Source organism: Vigna umbellata, chromosome 8 (genome assembly GCF_029865625.1).
Source record: "Vigna umbellata cultivar VRB3 chromosome 8, Vumbellata_1.0, whole genome shotgun sequence".
Classification (NCBI taxonomy): domain Eukaryota; kingdom Viridiplantae; phylum Streptophyta; class Magnoliopsida; order Fabales; family Fabaceae; genus Vigna; species Vigna umbellata.
In genome coordinates this window covers 46,202,141-46,218,836 of record NC_142172.1, presented here as the reverse complement: position 1 = coordinate 46,218,836, position 16,696 = coordinate 46,202,141, and the positions used below count along the sequence as shown (strand labels likewise).

Here is a 16,696-nt window from a genome sequence, read left to right as displayed (position 1 = left end):
ATTCACTTTTGTTATTCCTCTTGAATATGTAGCACAACATTAGGACAAGGCCAGACAAGAAAACTCCTTCAAATGGTAGTAACATAATTTTAAACATAAATGCATTCAATTGTAAGACGAAATTTGTTAATCACACAAGAGTCATTATAAGTTCCTTATTTACTCGCACAAGCATACAGAGAAAGGAGGCCTTAGAAAGAAAATTATCCATCAAAGTGAACAAGGCGTTCTCACCATGAGTGCCAGTGGTTTATAGTAAATAAATACGAGTACGAATCACTGTGCAACCGTAGAATCAGACAATTTCGTGGTGTAACCAAACTTGTTCATATCAAGAAGAGTCACGCTTTCTTCCAAGAATTATAATTATCTCCATATCAACTATGGGAAACCACAGCACAAACATATATTACTCTTTCTTAAATTTGTTCCAAAAATTTGTTCTAAAAAGCAAATATTACACTGCAGAACGGTTTTATATAAATCTCAAACTTAACTAACTCTAATAAATAGTACTTAAAGAATTCCCTTTATGTTGCTTTTGTTCTTGATATAGAAATTTCCAAAATAAAAAAACTACTCTTTCAGGAAGTTTGTTTATTGTTTAATGTCAAGAAAGAAACCAAATTTTCCTTTACGGATACTGTTAGAAGTGGACTTGAGGCCTAACTCATCCCCACAAAACCGGCTTGTAAGGTGAGGTAATTTAGAAGTGGACTTGAGGCCTAACTCATCCCCACAAAACCGGCTTGTAAGGTGAGGTCTGCACCCACTTATATACTTTAATTTGGCCTTATCTCTAGTCGATGTGGGACTTCCAACAGATACAACCAGCTACGGTAATTGTAAATAAAAAAGTACACTACAAGACTCTCATTTATAATGACTAACTAGTGAATCAAAATTAAGCACTGGCATTAGAGGCAGTAGATTCACTGTGCCATCTATCAGTGACGGCTTTAGGTGAAAGTTGTACCGTCAAGTTTTTCAATAATCCATTCTCATCCCAATCTGGTGAAGGTAGAGAGGGTGGACTTAATTGTTCTTCATCCAGATGCTCAGGCATATCATTTTCAATTCTCACGAGCACCTTCAAAACCTCATCCATTGAAGGTCTTAAATCTTTGTCTCGTTGCAAACACTGAAAGGCCAATTCTGCCACTGAAATCATCATCCTCTTTACCTCACTGTCCGAATCAAAACCAAGAGAAGGATCAACCAGCTCACTAAATGCACTTTGCTGAATCTTCTTCATTGCCAAGTTAGCCAAGTTTATCTCATCCCTATGCCTGCTCATATCAACAGCTGGCTTAGAAGATATCAGTTCAATAAGCACAACCCCAAAACTGTACACATCACTCTTGCTTGTAAGCTGGTAGCATTCGTGATATTCCGGATCAAGGTAACCTGGGGTCCCTAGTGGAGCAGTGGAGACATGTGTGACATCATTCGGGAACAGCCTTGAAAGACCAAAGTCAGCAACCTTAACACTGAAACTTTGGGTAAGGAGAATGTTTTTGGTTTTGACATCACGGTGGATGATGTCAGAAGCATGGAGATAACACAATGCACTTGCGGTCTCTATCGCAATTTTCATTCTTATGTGCCATGGAAGAGTGTGTGGCCTTGCAAAATCACCGTGGAGATGGCAAGCAACAGTGCCATTTGGAACGTGTTCGTACACGAGCAGTAGCTCACGACTGCGATGTGAAGTGCAGCCATAGAGGGACACCAGATTTGTGTGGCGCAAGCGAGTGAGGATGTGAACTTCGTTCATGAACTGTTCAACTCGCCTATAGTTGTGCTCATAGAGACGCTTGATAGCAACTTCTCGTCCATCTAGCAGTTTTCCTGATTGTTAAACACCATATCAATCACTGGTTACAACTCATTCACACAAAATCTGTACAAGTATATAACATGAAGGTGAGAGAACGGTTTACCATAGTAAACGGTTCCAAAGCCTCCACTTCCAAGTTGCCTGGTGTTGTGGAAATTGTATGTAGCTTCTTTAAGCTCCTTGTAAGAGAAGAGAGGGACTCTGTAGTAGAACCTGCAATTTTCGGGGTCTGGATTTGAGCTGGGACCAATTGAATCAGTGTCTGCGTTTCTCGATCGGTGTTGAGGACCTGAAGGAGTGCGTTTTCGTCTAAATACAAGGCATCCAGTTAGCACTATGGCTAATAATATCACGCATAAACCTGCAATGATGAGATACCAAATATTAATCGGGAAAAACTTTGAAGATACAATACTTCCACAAATACGAACTCCCACTCCCAGGCATGGATTAAATAAAATATATATATTACTAACTTACCTGTTACAAGTCCAAGTACCAGCCTCAAAGTTTTACTGCTATGCTTTGGCTCTGCAGATGAAGCTATTATTGAAGAAAGTTTAGTAAACAATGAAGTAATGAAGTTTTAGACTAACATTAGAACATAAAATTACGACAGTCTGATCTAATTGCCAATTTGCCTTGGTGCGAGTAAAGTAAAGCACGGTACATGGAAATTTTTCGGAAGAGATTAGTATTTTAAATGTGGATTTACGTTGAGAATTAGCTCTTGATTTCTGGTAAACAGAAAAAAAGTTAACATTCAGTAATCAGCTTGACTCTTGCCAAGTTGCCACTGAAGTGCTAAACAGGAAATCATTAAATGGTCAATCAAGAACAATAATTTTTTAAAGAATAATAAAAATAGGTGCAGCTACCTCTAAAATTATCCTTCATTGGTGACAATCTCAGTGGTCTGATTCAGAAAACTCAATGTACCGAAAAGAAACATTCAATGGATAAAGGAACATAAAATAGATCTATGCGAAGCTGACCTTTGTGACAGTAGAACTGATGATCGCGGTCAAGATAACATTGACCTCCTCTGTGATTATAGCACTCATCACAATCCTTAGATAATACTACTTGAACAACCATCTGAGCAGATAAAAACGATAGAATGTTTGTGGTATCGGCCTTGTCCTTTTTTGCTAAGTGAAGAACTGAGCAGGATGAGAAAAGTTTATGAGCTTCATCATTCCTTGGTAAGGAAAGGCTGTCATAATAGATATCATAACCATACTCAGTGCAGGAATGATTAAAATAATGTGGTGGGGGTTTCATATTGAGGTCATGTTTGCATCGGAACAGTGTCACATTATATTTTATATAATAAGAGTATAAAGGAGAATGGGATTGAAGACTGTAGCTATTATTCAAAGTGTCACAGATGTTGTTTTGTAAACGCCGGTGCAAATCTTCATCCGAAATTGAAATCCCATCCTGCTGAATGTTGCCTGTAAGCACAAAGTAGTTTCCATTTTTCTCCAGCTGGATCAATTTTTGGATTGATAGAGGATTATCACAACCATGTATGGGTATCAAGCCACAGTCTGGTTGTTCTGCCTTGGTAAAAGGGTAATGGAAAGACCCAAGATTGCCACAAGTAAAGGAGTGTGGACAACCTTGGTGCCCATATCCATAACCAGCACAGAGGATGAGTAGAAGGTGATAAAACAAGAGGAAGTTGAACAAATATACGATAGCCATACCAAATTCCCAATTGCTAGCAGCTGGTAAAACAATATTTTAAGGAACAAGTGATGAAATCTCTTAACAGTGAGCGGATTCTCTATGAATGATGTTATGCTCAGTGTTCTTAATCTTGCATAGTCTCACCCCATTCACAATATATACATGTCATGAACGAACTAATCTAAAGAACGTCTTTGATTGGCAAGTTGACTTGGAAGATGAGAGTATGGAAGACTTGGAAAAAAAAGCATATTCACACAAACACAGGACTGGAATTGACTCTTCCGAAAAATCCACATAGGTGAACTTTGAACGTCAGTATTTGGTAATCGAAAGAGTTCGATATTTTCTACATATGCATTATACTATTGATTTTGATGGATAATTAAAAAAGAGATTAGATTTAACACATGTGGTAATGAAACAGGAAATGAGAATAGGTTTTGTGGATAGTGACGGAGGGTTGTGTCAAAGTGACGGGCACAAGTATGAGTCTTAAATGTTATAGAAAACGCGTCTTGAGAAAGTCTCCAGTAGATTTCAACATTTCAGGATTTCTCAAAAGGAAAGAAGTAGAGAATTTCAGCCATCGCTACAAAGATCTTTCTGTATGCTCATCTGAATTTAACTGGGTTTACAATATATCAATTGACAAATAAAAGTACATAAAATATTAAACTGAAATATATTAGCTTTATGAAAGCTAGTTTATTTATTTATTTCTTGTTTTATATAATATGTTATAATAAACTTGTCCAAATATGTATTAATTCTTTTATTCATGAAAATACCATTTACGGAAAAGTGGATGTTAACAAAAAGATAACGATACTTTGACAAGATTTTTTGACAGCATTTTAATATCATCTATGTGTCATTCTGTGATTGGTCTATATTAGTGTTTATGATTATTATTATTATTATTATTATTGATTGTGGAGTAATTTTGGACCAATCAATGACATATAGAAAAAGAAAAAATAAAAATAATCAAATTCTTTCACAAGTTAAACCTAATTTTTTATCAACTTAAAAATCAAAATTTAAAGAAACTTAAGAGAAATTTTACAAATTATATTTTAACTTTTAAAACTTTTTGTTTAGAATGTGGATGAATAAATTTACCCATACATCTCCAAGATTTTAAGTAATATTAATGTATTATTTTATAAATATTGGTGCATTTAAAAATAATATATCGTGGAAACATTTTTTTTTTTCACTTTTAATGAAAACTTACATGTCTAAGAGAGTATGAAATGAAAATGTAGTCTTCTCAGTTACATTAATTACCAAAATCTTAATTTTAACAACAATTATTTTTTTTTATGAAGAATATTTTCAGTCAACAATTAAAAAGATTTTTCCTTTTTAAATAAAATAAATAAATGTCTAAATAAATTACTATTATATTATTTTTGTATTAAAAATATTTTTAATGCAATAATATTCATTTTAATTATTATATTATTCATTTTACATAGTTTTTAAAATAGTGTTTCTTTTATTTTTATTGTTTATATCTTAATAAAAAATAAAATTTTAATTTATACTTTTCATATTCTCTACTCCTATCCGTTAGATTCTAATACAAAATATTAAAATTCTCACTTAGAAATAAAAAGAAATTATAATATATGAATTAGTATAAATATCACTTTTTATTTTATAAAATTGAGTTAAGAGATAATATCAATTTTTATTCTTTGTTAAGTTTATCATGTTACCCACAGTTGAGTTATCATTGACAATCAGTTAATGTCCTCAACCTATTGGCAACACTACTGTTGTTATTAGCCAAGAAAACTAATTTGTTATAAAAATAAAACTTAGACTACAAAAGCTTGGGCTTAAAATAAAAATATATATATACTTTTAGCTTAGGTTTTTACCAAAAAAAAAAACACTTTTATGTTGTTCTTTTTAAATCGATAAGTTAGACTTATATGCTTTGAGTTGATTTATGTCATAAATGAATTGTAACACTTAAGAAACTAATTGGACAAGGAGATTCACACTTCTTAATAGTCTTATGATTTTGGGACAAAACCAATTTATTTAACTATATTTGTTCGAAAGGTATTATTTCTAATACATCTGTTAATAAAACTTATTCACATTAAGGATATATCATGTGCATGTATTATAAATCTTTAGTGAATGTAAAATTGATCATAATCCTCTAACATAAAAAAAAAATCAACATTTTTACAATAAGATGATTTCATGATTTCATAATTAGAGACGAAGAGTATATTAAATTATATGTTAATACTATATTAAATTATATGTTAATTAAATATGTTAATAGTATGTTAAATTATATGTTAATTAAAGATAAAACAATTTTACAATAAGGGATACAAACTTAACATCATACTTTATTTTGTAAAATTAAATTAGACTTAAAATTTTCTTTTTTAAAATACCATATGAATCCAACGTACAAATGATTAAAATTACTTTTAATTAAAAAAGTTAAATCATTGAGTTTATAGACTTTTTTATATGATATTTAAATTTTTCGTTTGAATCCAACGTACAAATGATTAAAATTACTTTTAATTAAAAAAGTTAAATCATTGAGTTTATAGACTTTTTTATATGATATTTAAATTTTTCGTTTCAATCCAATCTGATAAACTTAAACACAGAATTCGAAACAATTTCTCTATTCTCTAGTGATTTTTTTTTTCAAAAAATTACAATGCTAAATTTTCCATAAACAATGCCTGTTTTTAAAATCCAGTGAACATTGTAGAACAGCCCAGCAAACTTGGTGCCAATAACTTACTCTTTTGTGGTATCTTTGTACAGAATTTTGTAATATTTATATGTACTGATGCATCCTCACCTTAGCTCTTTTGCTGGACAACAATGTGCTCTATAAGTAATCATCCTCTCTCTTCACAATTAAACAAGTGTGATTCAACTAATAACGAGTATGGTAAAATGAGATTATCAAGAAATAATGATAGAGCAAGTGATTAGCCACTTATATTAGGTGTAGTACATTTACTTTCCCATTTATCAGTGACAGTGTCAGGGGAAGTAGGATTCGTATTCTTCAACAGTACAACTTCGTCCCACTCCGGTGAAGCCGGTGGTGGTGAATGTGCACGACTTTCTGCAACTCCTCCATTATCAACATCTATCTCATCCTTCCCACTCTCAATTCTCTGCAGTTCATGCAACACCTCATCCATCGAAGGTCTCAACTCCTTTTCCCTCTGCAAACACTGTAAAGCCAACCCTGCCACTGAAACTATCATCCCCTTAACCCTACTGTCCGAATCAAAACCAAGGCAAGGATCTACAAGCTCACCAATTGCACTTTCTTGAATCTTCCTAACTGCTAGATTTGACAAGTTAATCTCATCCCTACTTCTGTTCATATCAACAGCAGGCTTGGATGAGATCAGCTCAATAAGCACAACCCCAAAACTATACACATCACTCTTACTAGTCAGCTGGTAGCAGCTATAATATTCAGGGTCAAGGTAACCCGGGGACCCTTGCGGAGCTGTGGAGACATGTGTTACATCGTTTGGGAAGTCTCTTGAAAGACCAAAATCTGCTACCTTAACACAGAAGTTGTTGTCCAGGAGAATGTTGTTTGTTTTCACGTCACGGTGGATGATGTCTGAGGCGTGGAGATAAGCCAATGCACTGGCAGTTTCTATGGCAATTTTCATACGTGTAGGCCATGGTGGCTTGGTTAATCCACCGTGTAGATGACATGCTACGGTGCCGTTTGAAATGTATTCGTACACAAGTAGGAGTTCACGGCTGTGCCGTGAAGTGCACCCGTAGAGTGACACTAGATTTTTGTGACGCAACCGTGTAAGGATTTTAACTTCGTTCATGAACTGTTCTACTCGCCTCCAATTGTGCTCGTATAACCGTTTAACAGCAACTTCCCTTCCATCTGGGAGTTTTCCTGCAGTTTAATTTCAGGGTCTAAGTGTTACAATAAGAATTACATGATAAATATTGAATGGTTCAACTAATTTTAGCTTAAGAAAAAGCTAGTTATTTTTTTTCTTCTTTTTAATTTTTCACTTACAGATGTTTATGAATAAGTCTGTCCAAGCACACACTGTTATGTATTCACTGTTTAATTCTTCTTTACACTTTCAAAGTCCTATCCATTTTTCATTTTACATGTAATGTGATCACTGTTATGTATTCACTGTTTAATTCTTCTTTACACTTTCAAAGTCCTATCCAATTTTCATTTTACATGTAATGTGATCAATTTTTCAGAGATCAAAGTTCTGGACCATGGACGTGTTGAAATTGACCAAGACCAATGAACACGTAGTACAAGTTCTAAACTATACAATAACATGTTGTGTGCCAAACAATCAATGAATTGTGCGGTGTTTGATAAAGTAGCTTACCATAGTAGACAGTACCGAAGCCTCCATCTCCAAGTTCCTGAGCATGGTCAAAATTGTTTGTCACTTCTTTAAGCTGCGCGTAAGAGAAGAGTGGAACTCCAAAGTATTCGGCACTATTTGCTCGAAGAGAAATGGAGGAGGAATCTGAATAAGAATCTCTTGACTTTAGTTGTCCGCCTGAGGTATCATGTTTTCGTTTGCGGAGTAGAAGGAAAAACAACAACCCAATTAACATCATGCATGGGACTCCAATGCCTAAACCTGTGAAAAGGGCCCAAGGGAAAATATCAATTGAAGATACTGGGAGACACAACAGAGTGTATGACTGCTGCTACTTTCCTGAGACATTGAAATTAGCACTCATAGAGCTATACAAAATTTTAAAGAAGTTTTCATCATTCTGGGAAGAAAAAAGAAATCTGCAGATCCTCTTTATTCACACGCTGATGAACTTTGACACTCAGGATCAACAATTTTGAAATCGCATGTTGAATAGGAACATCGAGTTAAGTAAACAGTTCATTACCTAAAGCCAGTTTGACCTTCCGACGCAACCTTTTTTCCGGAGCTGCAGCTATTCCAACAAACATTTTAGCAAACGACACAGATTTGAAGTGCGGAGATACATTTATGTAGACATAAATATAGCACGTTAATTGTGGGTGTTGCACCAAAAAATACTAGACAATAGACAAGCAATAAAAACAACTGAGCTCTTTCAGTCTAAGTGTACTAAATTATAGATTTGAAATTTTAAAACGATAAGAACATGGATTAGGAACATCAAGGTCACTTCTCTTGAGCTGTTTGATTATGTTTATGATATATGAGAAGGAAGTGGACTAGGGGAATTTTACAGAAAAGTAAACGGTGAAAAAACATTTAAGAACCTACAATGCGGAAAGCGGATAAAAGCAACAAGTATTAGTGCATTGCATTCGTGGATGCTTTTGTTTCCAGGGTTTTTGTTGTAGTATACCATTGGCACAACAAAATTGCTCTCTGCTGTCAAGTTGACACTGCCCTCCTTTGCGATAGTGGCAATCTGAACATTGATCTGTTAATGTTACTGCAACAGTGACGTCGCCAGTTACGAAAGTAAATGGGTCACTGGCGTCAGGCACGTCTTTAATTGGAAGCAGGACCTTTTTACACGCTTTCAAAGAACTCCGAGACGCATCCTCGTCTGTTTTATTGAAGTGGTTGTAGTAGATACCGTAGCCACGGCACGCATTATACTTGCTCATATTTTTATTTGTGACATTGAGGGTCTTGTTGCACAAGAACAGACTTGTGTTGTATAACAATCTAAAAGCAGCAAAGTGAGATTTAAGAGGAAGAGTATAACTGTTTTTGAAAACTTCACAACTTCGGTTCTGCAGAAGATCATAAAAATGTTTGTCTCTAAATTGAAAAGTTGCTAAACGGATAGTAGAGCTACTAATAAGCGAATATGTGGTTACAACCTGAACCCAACCTCCATTTGGTTGTAATTGGATATATTTGGGCGTATGTGGATCATCACTACAATTTCGTATGGACAAGAAGCCACAGTCGGGGCGTCCAGTTATAGTAAAAGGGAAAGTGAGATTGCCAAGATATCCACAAGGAAATGAAGGTGGACACCTTCCATGGTCCCCGGCTGCCAAGGGAAGTGGCATAAACTTAGAAAACAAAAGCAGTAATACGAACCCATGAACCGGACTCATGCTTCTTCAATCGCACACTACGTCTGTGAGAAAAATAGCATAGAATTCATCTCCGATTAGATTATCCAAACTGAGCAGAAATTTGTCTCACTTGCTTTTATACTCTTTCCAATATAACACCACTGGAAGCGCCTGATACGTCAGTTGAATTAGAAAATGACTAGGAATTCAGGGAATACTCCTTGAAAAAGTTTCCAGGGAAGAGGGAGTGTAAAACCAAGACATTTTTACACATACATACATATCTAGCCATTAGGGGAGGGAGACCAATTCTTGCGACTATCGACGGAAGCACAAAGACTCGACTTGTCTGCTTATTCCTTATAATCTCTTAACGTACTCTGCTTCAAAAGCGAAACTTGTCTTGGTCCGGGAGGCTCTAAACCGTGTAAGAGACGCAAAGCAGAATGAAAAACACTTGTGTGCATCATAATGAAGATTAAAAAAATATCACAAGGAGTCCAGAAGAGTTGGGAAATGCAGTGGGGCCAACGAGGTTGAAACATTTAAAAGAGGTAGGAAAAAAGAGTACTAAATGACGTTGAAAGAGTGTAAGAAATAATAAGAGAAGGTTAAGGATGGTTAAGTCCTTTTAAGCGGTTAGGTTCACACTTTACTTCAACGTGACAAGTCAACGAGGCCAGAGAGAAAACGCGTTCGCTGTCATAATCACTGACTTCAAATTTCTTGCCACCTACCCTCCTCCTTTCTGCTGTTTCCAGTTTCAAACACTTTTCTAGCACTCTCTGTGTGAACTAATGAAAGTTTTTTGTCCTGCTTCACTGGCTTGCAAACTACTGTTAACGATAATGTATTACTCACTACTAAAAATCAAACTCAGATTTTCATTACATGAATCAATCCAGTGAGCGCAGGACTTGTTATCACATGAATCTGATTAATTTTGCTTCTTTGGCAACTTTATAACAATGAGATAACTACAGATATAATTAACCCTTGTATCAGTTATCATGTTACTTTCTCTGGTAATCTGCTTTTTGTGTCCACAAACATAAATGGAAAGAAAAGTCTCTTTATTTATCCTTTTCAAGTGACTTGGCATCTTTTACCGTAGTGTGAGACAAACATTTTCCACTTATTATGTATTATTTATTTGCTTCCCAATTTCATGTTTATCTTGCAAGGTCCCATCTTATCTAACCGAAAAATTTTGATAGCCAACCACACCAATTTCAATTTAAAACGTCAATTCTCTTAAGGTGGCTTTTTTCCATTTTTCAAATATTCTTTGCCATCTTTCTTTTGTCACAAAACTTATCTATTCTTCCTTTGCATCTCTCTTCATTTCACACACTACAGGGATGTGAAACAAATTGTTTTAGTTTTTCCAAGACTTGAAATTATTTATTTGCTTATAATGTAAATTCCATTATTTTTACGTTCAAATTTGTATGCTATGTCCTCATACTCCACCGTTTTGACATATCTCTCCCGAAAGGAGAGACAAAAGACTTTGACATGGGACTCACAATAAAATGAGATCCATCCTAAAATTTTACACCATATAGGAAACAGTTTTACACTGCAAGTGGTGAAGTTGATGGAAATTTTATCAACCAAATAAAGAAGTTTCTTAAGAAACATACTTTTCTCTTGTAAAGTACACTAAAGTGAAAGAAAGTAATTAGCAACCTTTGAGTAGGGATCAGCCATTCTTATTAGTAGTAGTAGTAGCATACTATATAAACTACCCTAAGAAACACGTTACTTTGAAGATTTTATACCCAACCTCCAAACACATTACGCTGTGGGCAAATATTAAGGTATAGTGACATTAAATGCATCAACTTTAGACCTAATATATCTAACTTATAAGCAGGGTTCCTTTCTAAAAATTAAAGTGAAATTATCACCTAGTTGTTGTGAACTGTGACTACGATATTTCATAGTCATCACAGAATAATTACGTGAACAAAAAGGTATTAGATAAGTTCCGCCACTAGCCCATTAAGAAGGAGTAATATGGGTTGGCGTGTTTTAATAATAATAGTAATAATTAAATTAAATTTACTTCTCTTAAAGACTGTACAAACATCTATCCTAATTTTGGTTTTTCTCCAAAATTTATAGTTTGGATTATGAATTTCACAAATTTACTTTTTTTTTAAGATTGTTTATCATATTTGAAATATATAATTTCATAACCAAAAACTTTACTCTGATATGGAATGGAAGAATTTCTGGAAAATTCCTTATTTTCCAATACAAAATCGTTTCATAGATAACAAATAGTTCACAGAAAAAGACTTTTATTTTCTCTGGACTTCATAAACAAAACATAACGAAATTCCAATAAATTTTCTTGAATATTACATTCGTACTAGATACTTTATTAATCATTTTCTGTAAAAGCAGCTAAGTTCATCCTTTAAAGATTTAAAGTTTTAATATTTACTTTTTTTACTGTTTACTATATTTTAGATAATCAAAGAAATTGATTAGCTACAAACAAACAAGTCAAGATGGCCGAGTTGGTCTAAGGCGCCAGTTTCAGGTACTGGTCCGAAAGGGCATGGGTTCGAATCCCATTCTTGACAAAAAATTTGTTTTCTTTCTATTTTCTATTTTCTATTTTATAGAACTAACAGTTGCCTCACTAATAGTGGCCCAGTAGTACCTTCAGCCCATTATTGTAAATTTAAAAAAATGTAGTGGTGCAGGAGCAATGTGGGTGGTTTAGAAAGTAACCATCTCCATAAAGTTTACAAACATCCCGCCCCAATCCATTTCAACCCACCCACATAATAAATTGGTACAATTAATGACACTTAAAGCTTATTGGCTTATTTGAACAAATAAATAATATATTGTATAAATAAAAATTTATATGATCCATCAAATTCGTTATTTCACAGCAAAAAGAAGTTTTTATTTGAATTTATATAAAAAAATTAGTTTAAAAATTGTATTTGTGCAAGTAATTTTATTTGTACGGTTATTCTTTTTCGTTAGTACAAAATTTAACCTTTTTAAAATGCAAAGTAAGAGTTTAATAGCCGTAATTGTGTTTTAGTAAGTTTCTGAAATAAAATAAAAAATGTTTGATGAAGTATATAACTCTGAAATATCGAATTAATATCTTCATATTTCTCAATAATATAACCTAGAGCTAAATACATGCAATGAAAAATAGCCAATAGCAGCCCCATCCTAAATAATTGACAATGAATGAAATTTAAAGCTCAAGCATTGGAATATTCAAATTATTTTCTGAGTCAACTATTTTATAGATACAGAAGTAACATTTTTTTTTTTTATTTCAAAACTGTACCGACATTATTAATTATTTCTTTTGGTACATGTGCTGACACATTAATATAAGTTATTAACAATATTATTATACTGATTAACACGTCATTATGGCTTGACTAAGTACTTTGTGTAGTTATTTTCACTTAGTTTTTGTTAGAGACGTAGCCATCATTGAAGATTGATTAGGTCCTTTCTTTTACCAAACAAACTGAAGTAGTATTTTAAACCTTCAATACAGAAGAAAGAAGAGGGGAGCTTTCAATACTCCCAATTCTGCATTTGTGTTTGCCACAGACAACACACTGCAAACCAAGAAGACACGCTAAATGCAAAACATACATCACTCTTGTAACATGCTTAATTATCCTTAAAACCATGTTTGTGTATTGAATCTTAGTCTAAAAACTAAAGTATTAGCAACTTTATTAAATCTTTAAATTTAATTCCAAAATTCAATATTTTAGTAGTCTGTATAGGTATTTTCCTATTAACGCTTGTGTTCATCCAGCCATTGCAATTATGCAGTTTCAGTACAGCTAACATGTAGTCCCTATTTAGTTGGGATCTCTTTCGATCAAATAAAAGCAATCCATTTTCTCTTTTGACGATAAAAATAAAGTGGAAAAGTGCAAAAGGTTAAGCAGAAGAAGAGTGACTGACCTGGATCATCCGCTCCACATTTGGCAGAATGAACTCTGTCAGTGCAATAACACCTGAAAGCGTACATATTTGAATCAAAACCGCACCTCCCTCCGGTACTGTTGCAGACGCTGCAGTTACTCGCAGTCCACGACAGCAAAAACCCTTTGCTCAACGCTTCAGCAACCCCTCCTATTCCATCTTCCACAACCGTATCCACCACCTCACCATTGCAATTCTCTGCCACAACGCTTATATTTTCATCTCTTTTATCCAATGCCAAAACGGAACTCGTCTCGTTTTCTGCAGAACACCCAACTCTGTGTTCGTGAAGCGAAGGTGCGTCACAGCCGTAGAACAACACCATGTCCGTTTGATTCGGAGCAACACCGAAAACGTTAGTAGGAGGAAGAGTGAGATTCTGAGTTGGAACAAGACAACCTCTGGTGGTGTTTGATTGCACAGCTGAGAACGCGGCATTGGACAGTCGCAGGGACTGATTTTGGTAGAAGATTTGATGAATGAGGTATTGGGTGTGAGAGAGATTGAGGATAGGGAAGCCATCAAGAGAACAGGAGATTTCAAAACCAGGGCTCCCACAGTAAGGTTCTTGCGTTCCTTGGATGTAAAAAGGAAAGCTTATAGATTGGTTGTTGTTGGGGCAGGTTTTGGGTGCACAAGCAACGAATTTAGGATCGACTTGAGAAGAAGTGATTTGGGCAAGGAGGTAGAAGATGATGATGGGAGAAAGGAGGGGTTTGAGGATAAAAAATTGGGTGTTTTGGTTTATCATCTTTGAAGGTTTTGTTTGTAGCTGTGGATGAAGATGATTGAAGAGAATTGGTTATACGAAAAAGTATGAACAGTTGGATTATGGCCGCCTAAAGCGAAGGGATTTGACTTTGAAAGCTGGAATTGGGAGTGGATGGTTCTGACATTTCTTTGAGTGAAAAAGAAATGTCTAGTTGTCTCTACCTCTTATCTCTGAATTCATCATCTCCACATACAATACAATGACCAATTTTAAAAAAGAAGGGAACAAGTTGAAAATGTTGACTCCATTCCTCTCTCTCTCACTGATTGTTTAATTGATTTTCATTTCGATTTGTCTACCATTGCAGACGTTACAGACAGGGAGAGAGAAAAAGATTAATGGGTTTAAGTGCTAAAATATCCAAATTGTTATGCTAATCTTCAAAACAAAATCTTTGACGTAACTTTAGGAATAATAAATCATATAAAATACAGATAAACATGATAGTTTGACGCTAATGTTTTATGTTTAAATTTGAGTTTTGGTTTTGATAATTGATTTCCAGTTTGTAGATAATTTTTACATTATTGATATAAAATTTTAATTTTAATTAAATAATTATTTATTCATTAAAATATCCATTAAAATATTGTATTTGTATGTATATAAGTTTTACAAAAGTTGGTAAAAGAAAACACGTGAGAAATAGAAATGTTGGTTGAGATGGTAAAGGAAAACGGTGTTATAAAAGGTATTATAAAATTGTGTTATGTTAATGATTTTGTTTTATGAATTACCTCTCCTGGAAAATCCACCTGCGTGCTCTAATTTCCCAAATTAATTGAAATGGTGATAATTACCTAGATCTGATTTTTTAATTTGCGGGTACTATATCATTATTGTACCAACATTAATTCCAGAAGAACTCTCTCGCACTACAGAAAACCACTCGTTTACAAAACTTGTACTCATTAATTACTTGTCACAAACAGGCAACGAGATTTATATATAGACACAATACATCTTGTGTAAATTTCTACCTATTGGAAATTATCTTATTAAGTCTAACATTCCAATTATATATTAATCAGCATTTACATTTTCAATAGCATTATAAAAAAACTAATAAAAAATAAGAATGATGTGAATTTATCTTCGAAGTCTTAAAAACTAACTAAGAATAATACGAATAAGCGACACTTCTAAAATTCACTAATTCATTATTATATATTTACTGTTTCACATTCTCTCAATTAAGTAACTCGAGCTTAAAAGTTATCTTTTATATACTCCCATCCATTCAAAATAATGAAAAGACGGATAACTACTATATTATCAAAAAGCACAAAAGATCTTTGTGGAGATCATCTCTTACTTTATGAAATTAATTGATTCATCCTTTACCACAATAATTAACCTCATTTATAAGAATTCATATGCACTTTAATTTAATATCCGCTGGGTTCAGCAATTTTAATTGTGAGTGAAAATTGATGACGAGATTAGGGATATTTTTATTGGATTTGTGGGCCAAATCTAAAGTGGTGTGGAACTTTAAATGTGCCCTAGGCTCTCGGCCTGAGAAAGTAAGTAACAATTGAACCGGGCCTCTGACTAGTGTATAAATTGAGGACAATGACACACATTTGACCCAAAACAATGGAAAATCAAATGATACAGATGCGTAAGAAGACAAAACTCCTCGTGCAACATTTGATCCCATCAAAGGGGTCGTTTGATCCCATAATTTCAGTAATACCATAATATTCCTCATGCTCGAAATCTTATATCGTAAATTAATATGAAAAAGTAAAATGATAATTATAAAAATTTTCTTACTTATTTAAAGTAAAAAAGTTTATGAACAATACCATGTTATGATTTTTTATTTATTTTTGTAATATTCCGTAACTCTCAATTAAAAAAAATTGTCTTTCCAGCTCTTTTTCTTAAAAACATTCATTTTCAAACACGTCTAATCGCGAAATTGGACGTTACAATTGCTTGGACCATAAATTAAAGAAAAAGGTTATCGAGTCTCCACATTCAAAGCAATCTTAGGTTTCACAGTGATTATGGGTTGGGCTTTGTACACTATTTTGTACGTTGAAGTTGTTTATTTTCTAAGTATGAATTTTCGTTATTTGACTTCACACTATGTATGCTGTTTTTCTGTTGACAAATGAGGTAAAAATAACAATTTAGTTTTGATCATTATGAAATTACATCTAATTTAAAAATTAGTCAAAACGAGGCGAAGTCCGTGAGGGTATATTTGCTGAAAATTAGATGGTTGAAAACTGATGAATATGACTGATGCGAAGAATAAAAGTGGCATGGTCATGGTGGTTCTTGTGGGTCTTCCCACTAGCATTTCATTTCC

General features: G+C 33.9%; 2 protein-coding genes and 1 non-coding gene across 7 annotated transcripts; 1 reads left to right on the top strand and 2 right to left on the bottom strand.

The window, feature by feature from the left end:
* Positions 1 to 695: 695 nt before the first annotated feature.
* LOC124820976 (LEAF RUST 10 DISEASE-RESISTANCE LOCUS RECEPTOR-LIKE PROTEIN KINASE-like 1.1) lies at positions 696 to 3,677 on the bottom strand. 2 transcript variants are annotated; one of them, XM_088096341.1, is made up of 4 exons: positions 2,836 to 3,677; positions 2,321 to 2,383; positions 1,944 to 2,201; positions 696 to 1,851 (listed from the first exon to the last, which is right to left on the bottom strand). In XM_088096341.1, exons 1-4 carry the CDS (start codon positions 3,548 to 3,550, stop codon positions 905 to 907), a joined length of 1,983 nt encoding a protein of 660 aa, XP_087952467.1. In that variant the 5' UTR covers positions 3,551 to 3,677; the 3' UTR covers positions 696 to 904. The 2 variants fall into 2 exon arrangements, with proteins under 2 accessions (XP_087952467.1, XP_047148724.2); XM_047292768.2 differs by having other exon boundaries at positions 2,321 to 2,371.
* A 2,785-nt stretch (positions 3,678 to 6,462) lies between these two features.
* Positions 6,463 to 14,468, bottom strand: LOC124820975 (LEAF RUST 10 DISEASE-RESISTANCE LOCUS RECEPTOR-LIKE PROTEIN KINASE-like 1.2). 4 transcript variants are annotated; one of them, XM_088096337.1, is made up of 4 exons: positions 13,581 to 14,468; positions 8,465 to 8,512; positions 7,939 to 8,199; positions 6,463 to 7,475 (listed from the first exon to the last, which is right to left on the bottom strand). In XM_088096337.1, the coding sequence occupies exons 1-4, from the start codon at positions 14,350 to 14,352 to the stop codon at positions 6,523 to 6,525; spliced, it is 2,034 nt and encodes a 677-aa protein (XP_087952463.1). In that variant the 5' UTR covers positions 14,353 to 14,468; the 3' UTR covers positions 6,463 to 6,522. The 4 variants fall into 4 exon arrangements, with proteins under 4 accessions (XP_087952463.1, XP_047148726.2, XP_087952464.1 ...); XM_047292770.2 differs by having other exon boundaries at positions 8,465 to 8,506; positions 13,581 to 14,467; XM_088096338.1 differs by lacking the exon at positions 13,581 to 14,468 and adding an exon at positions 8,918 to 10,384 and having other exon boundaries at positions 8,465 to 8,506.
* Positions 12,125 to 12,205, top strand: TRNAL-CAG (transfer RNA leucine (anticodon CAG)). The gene has a single exon. It is a non-coding gene; the product is annotated as a tRNA-Leu (tRNA).
* Positions 14,469 to 16,696: the final 2,228 nt, after the last annotated feature.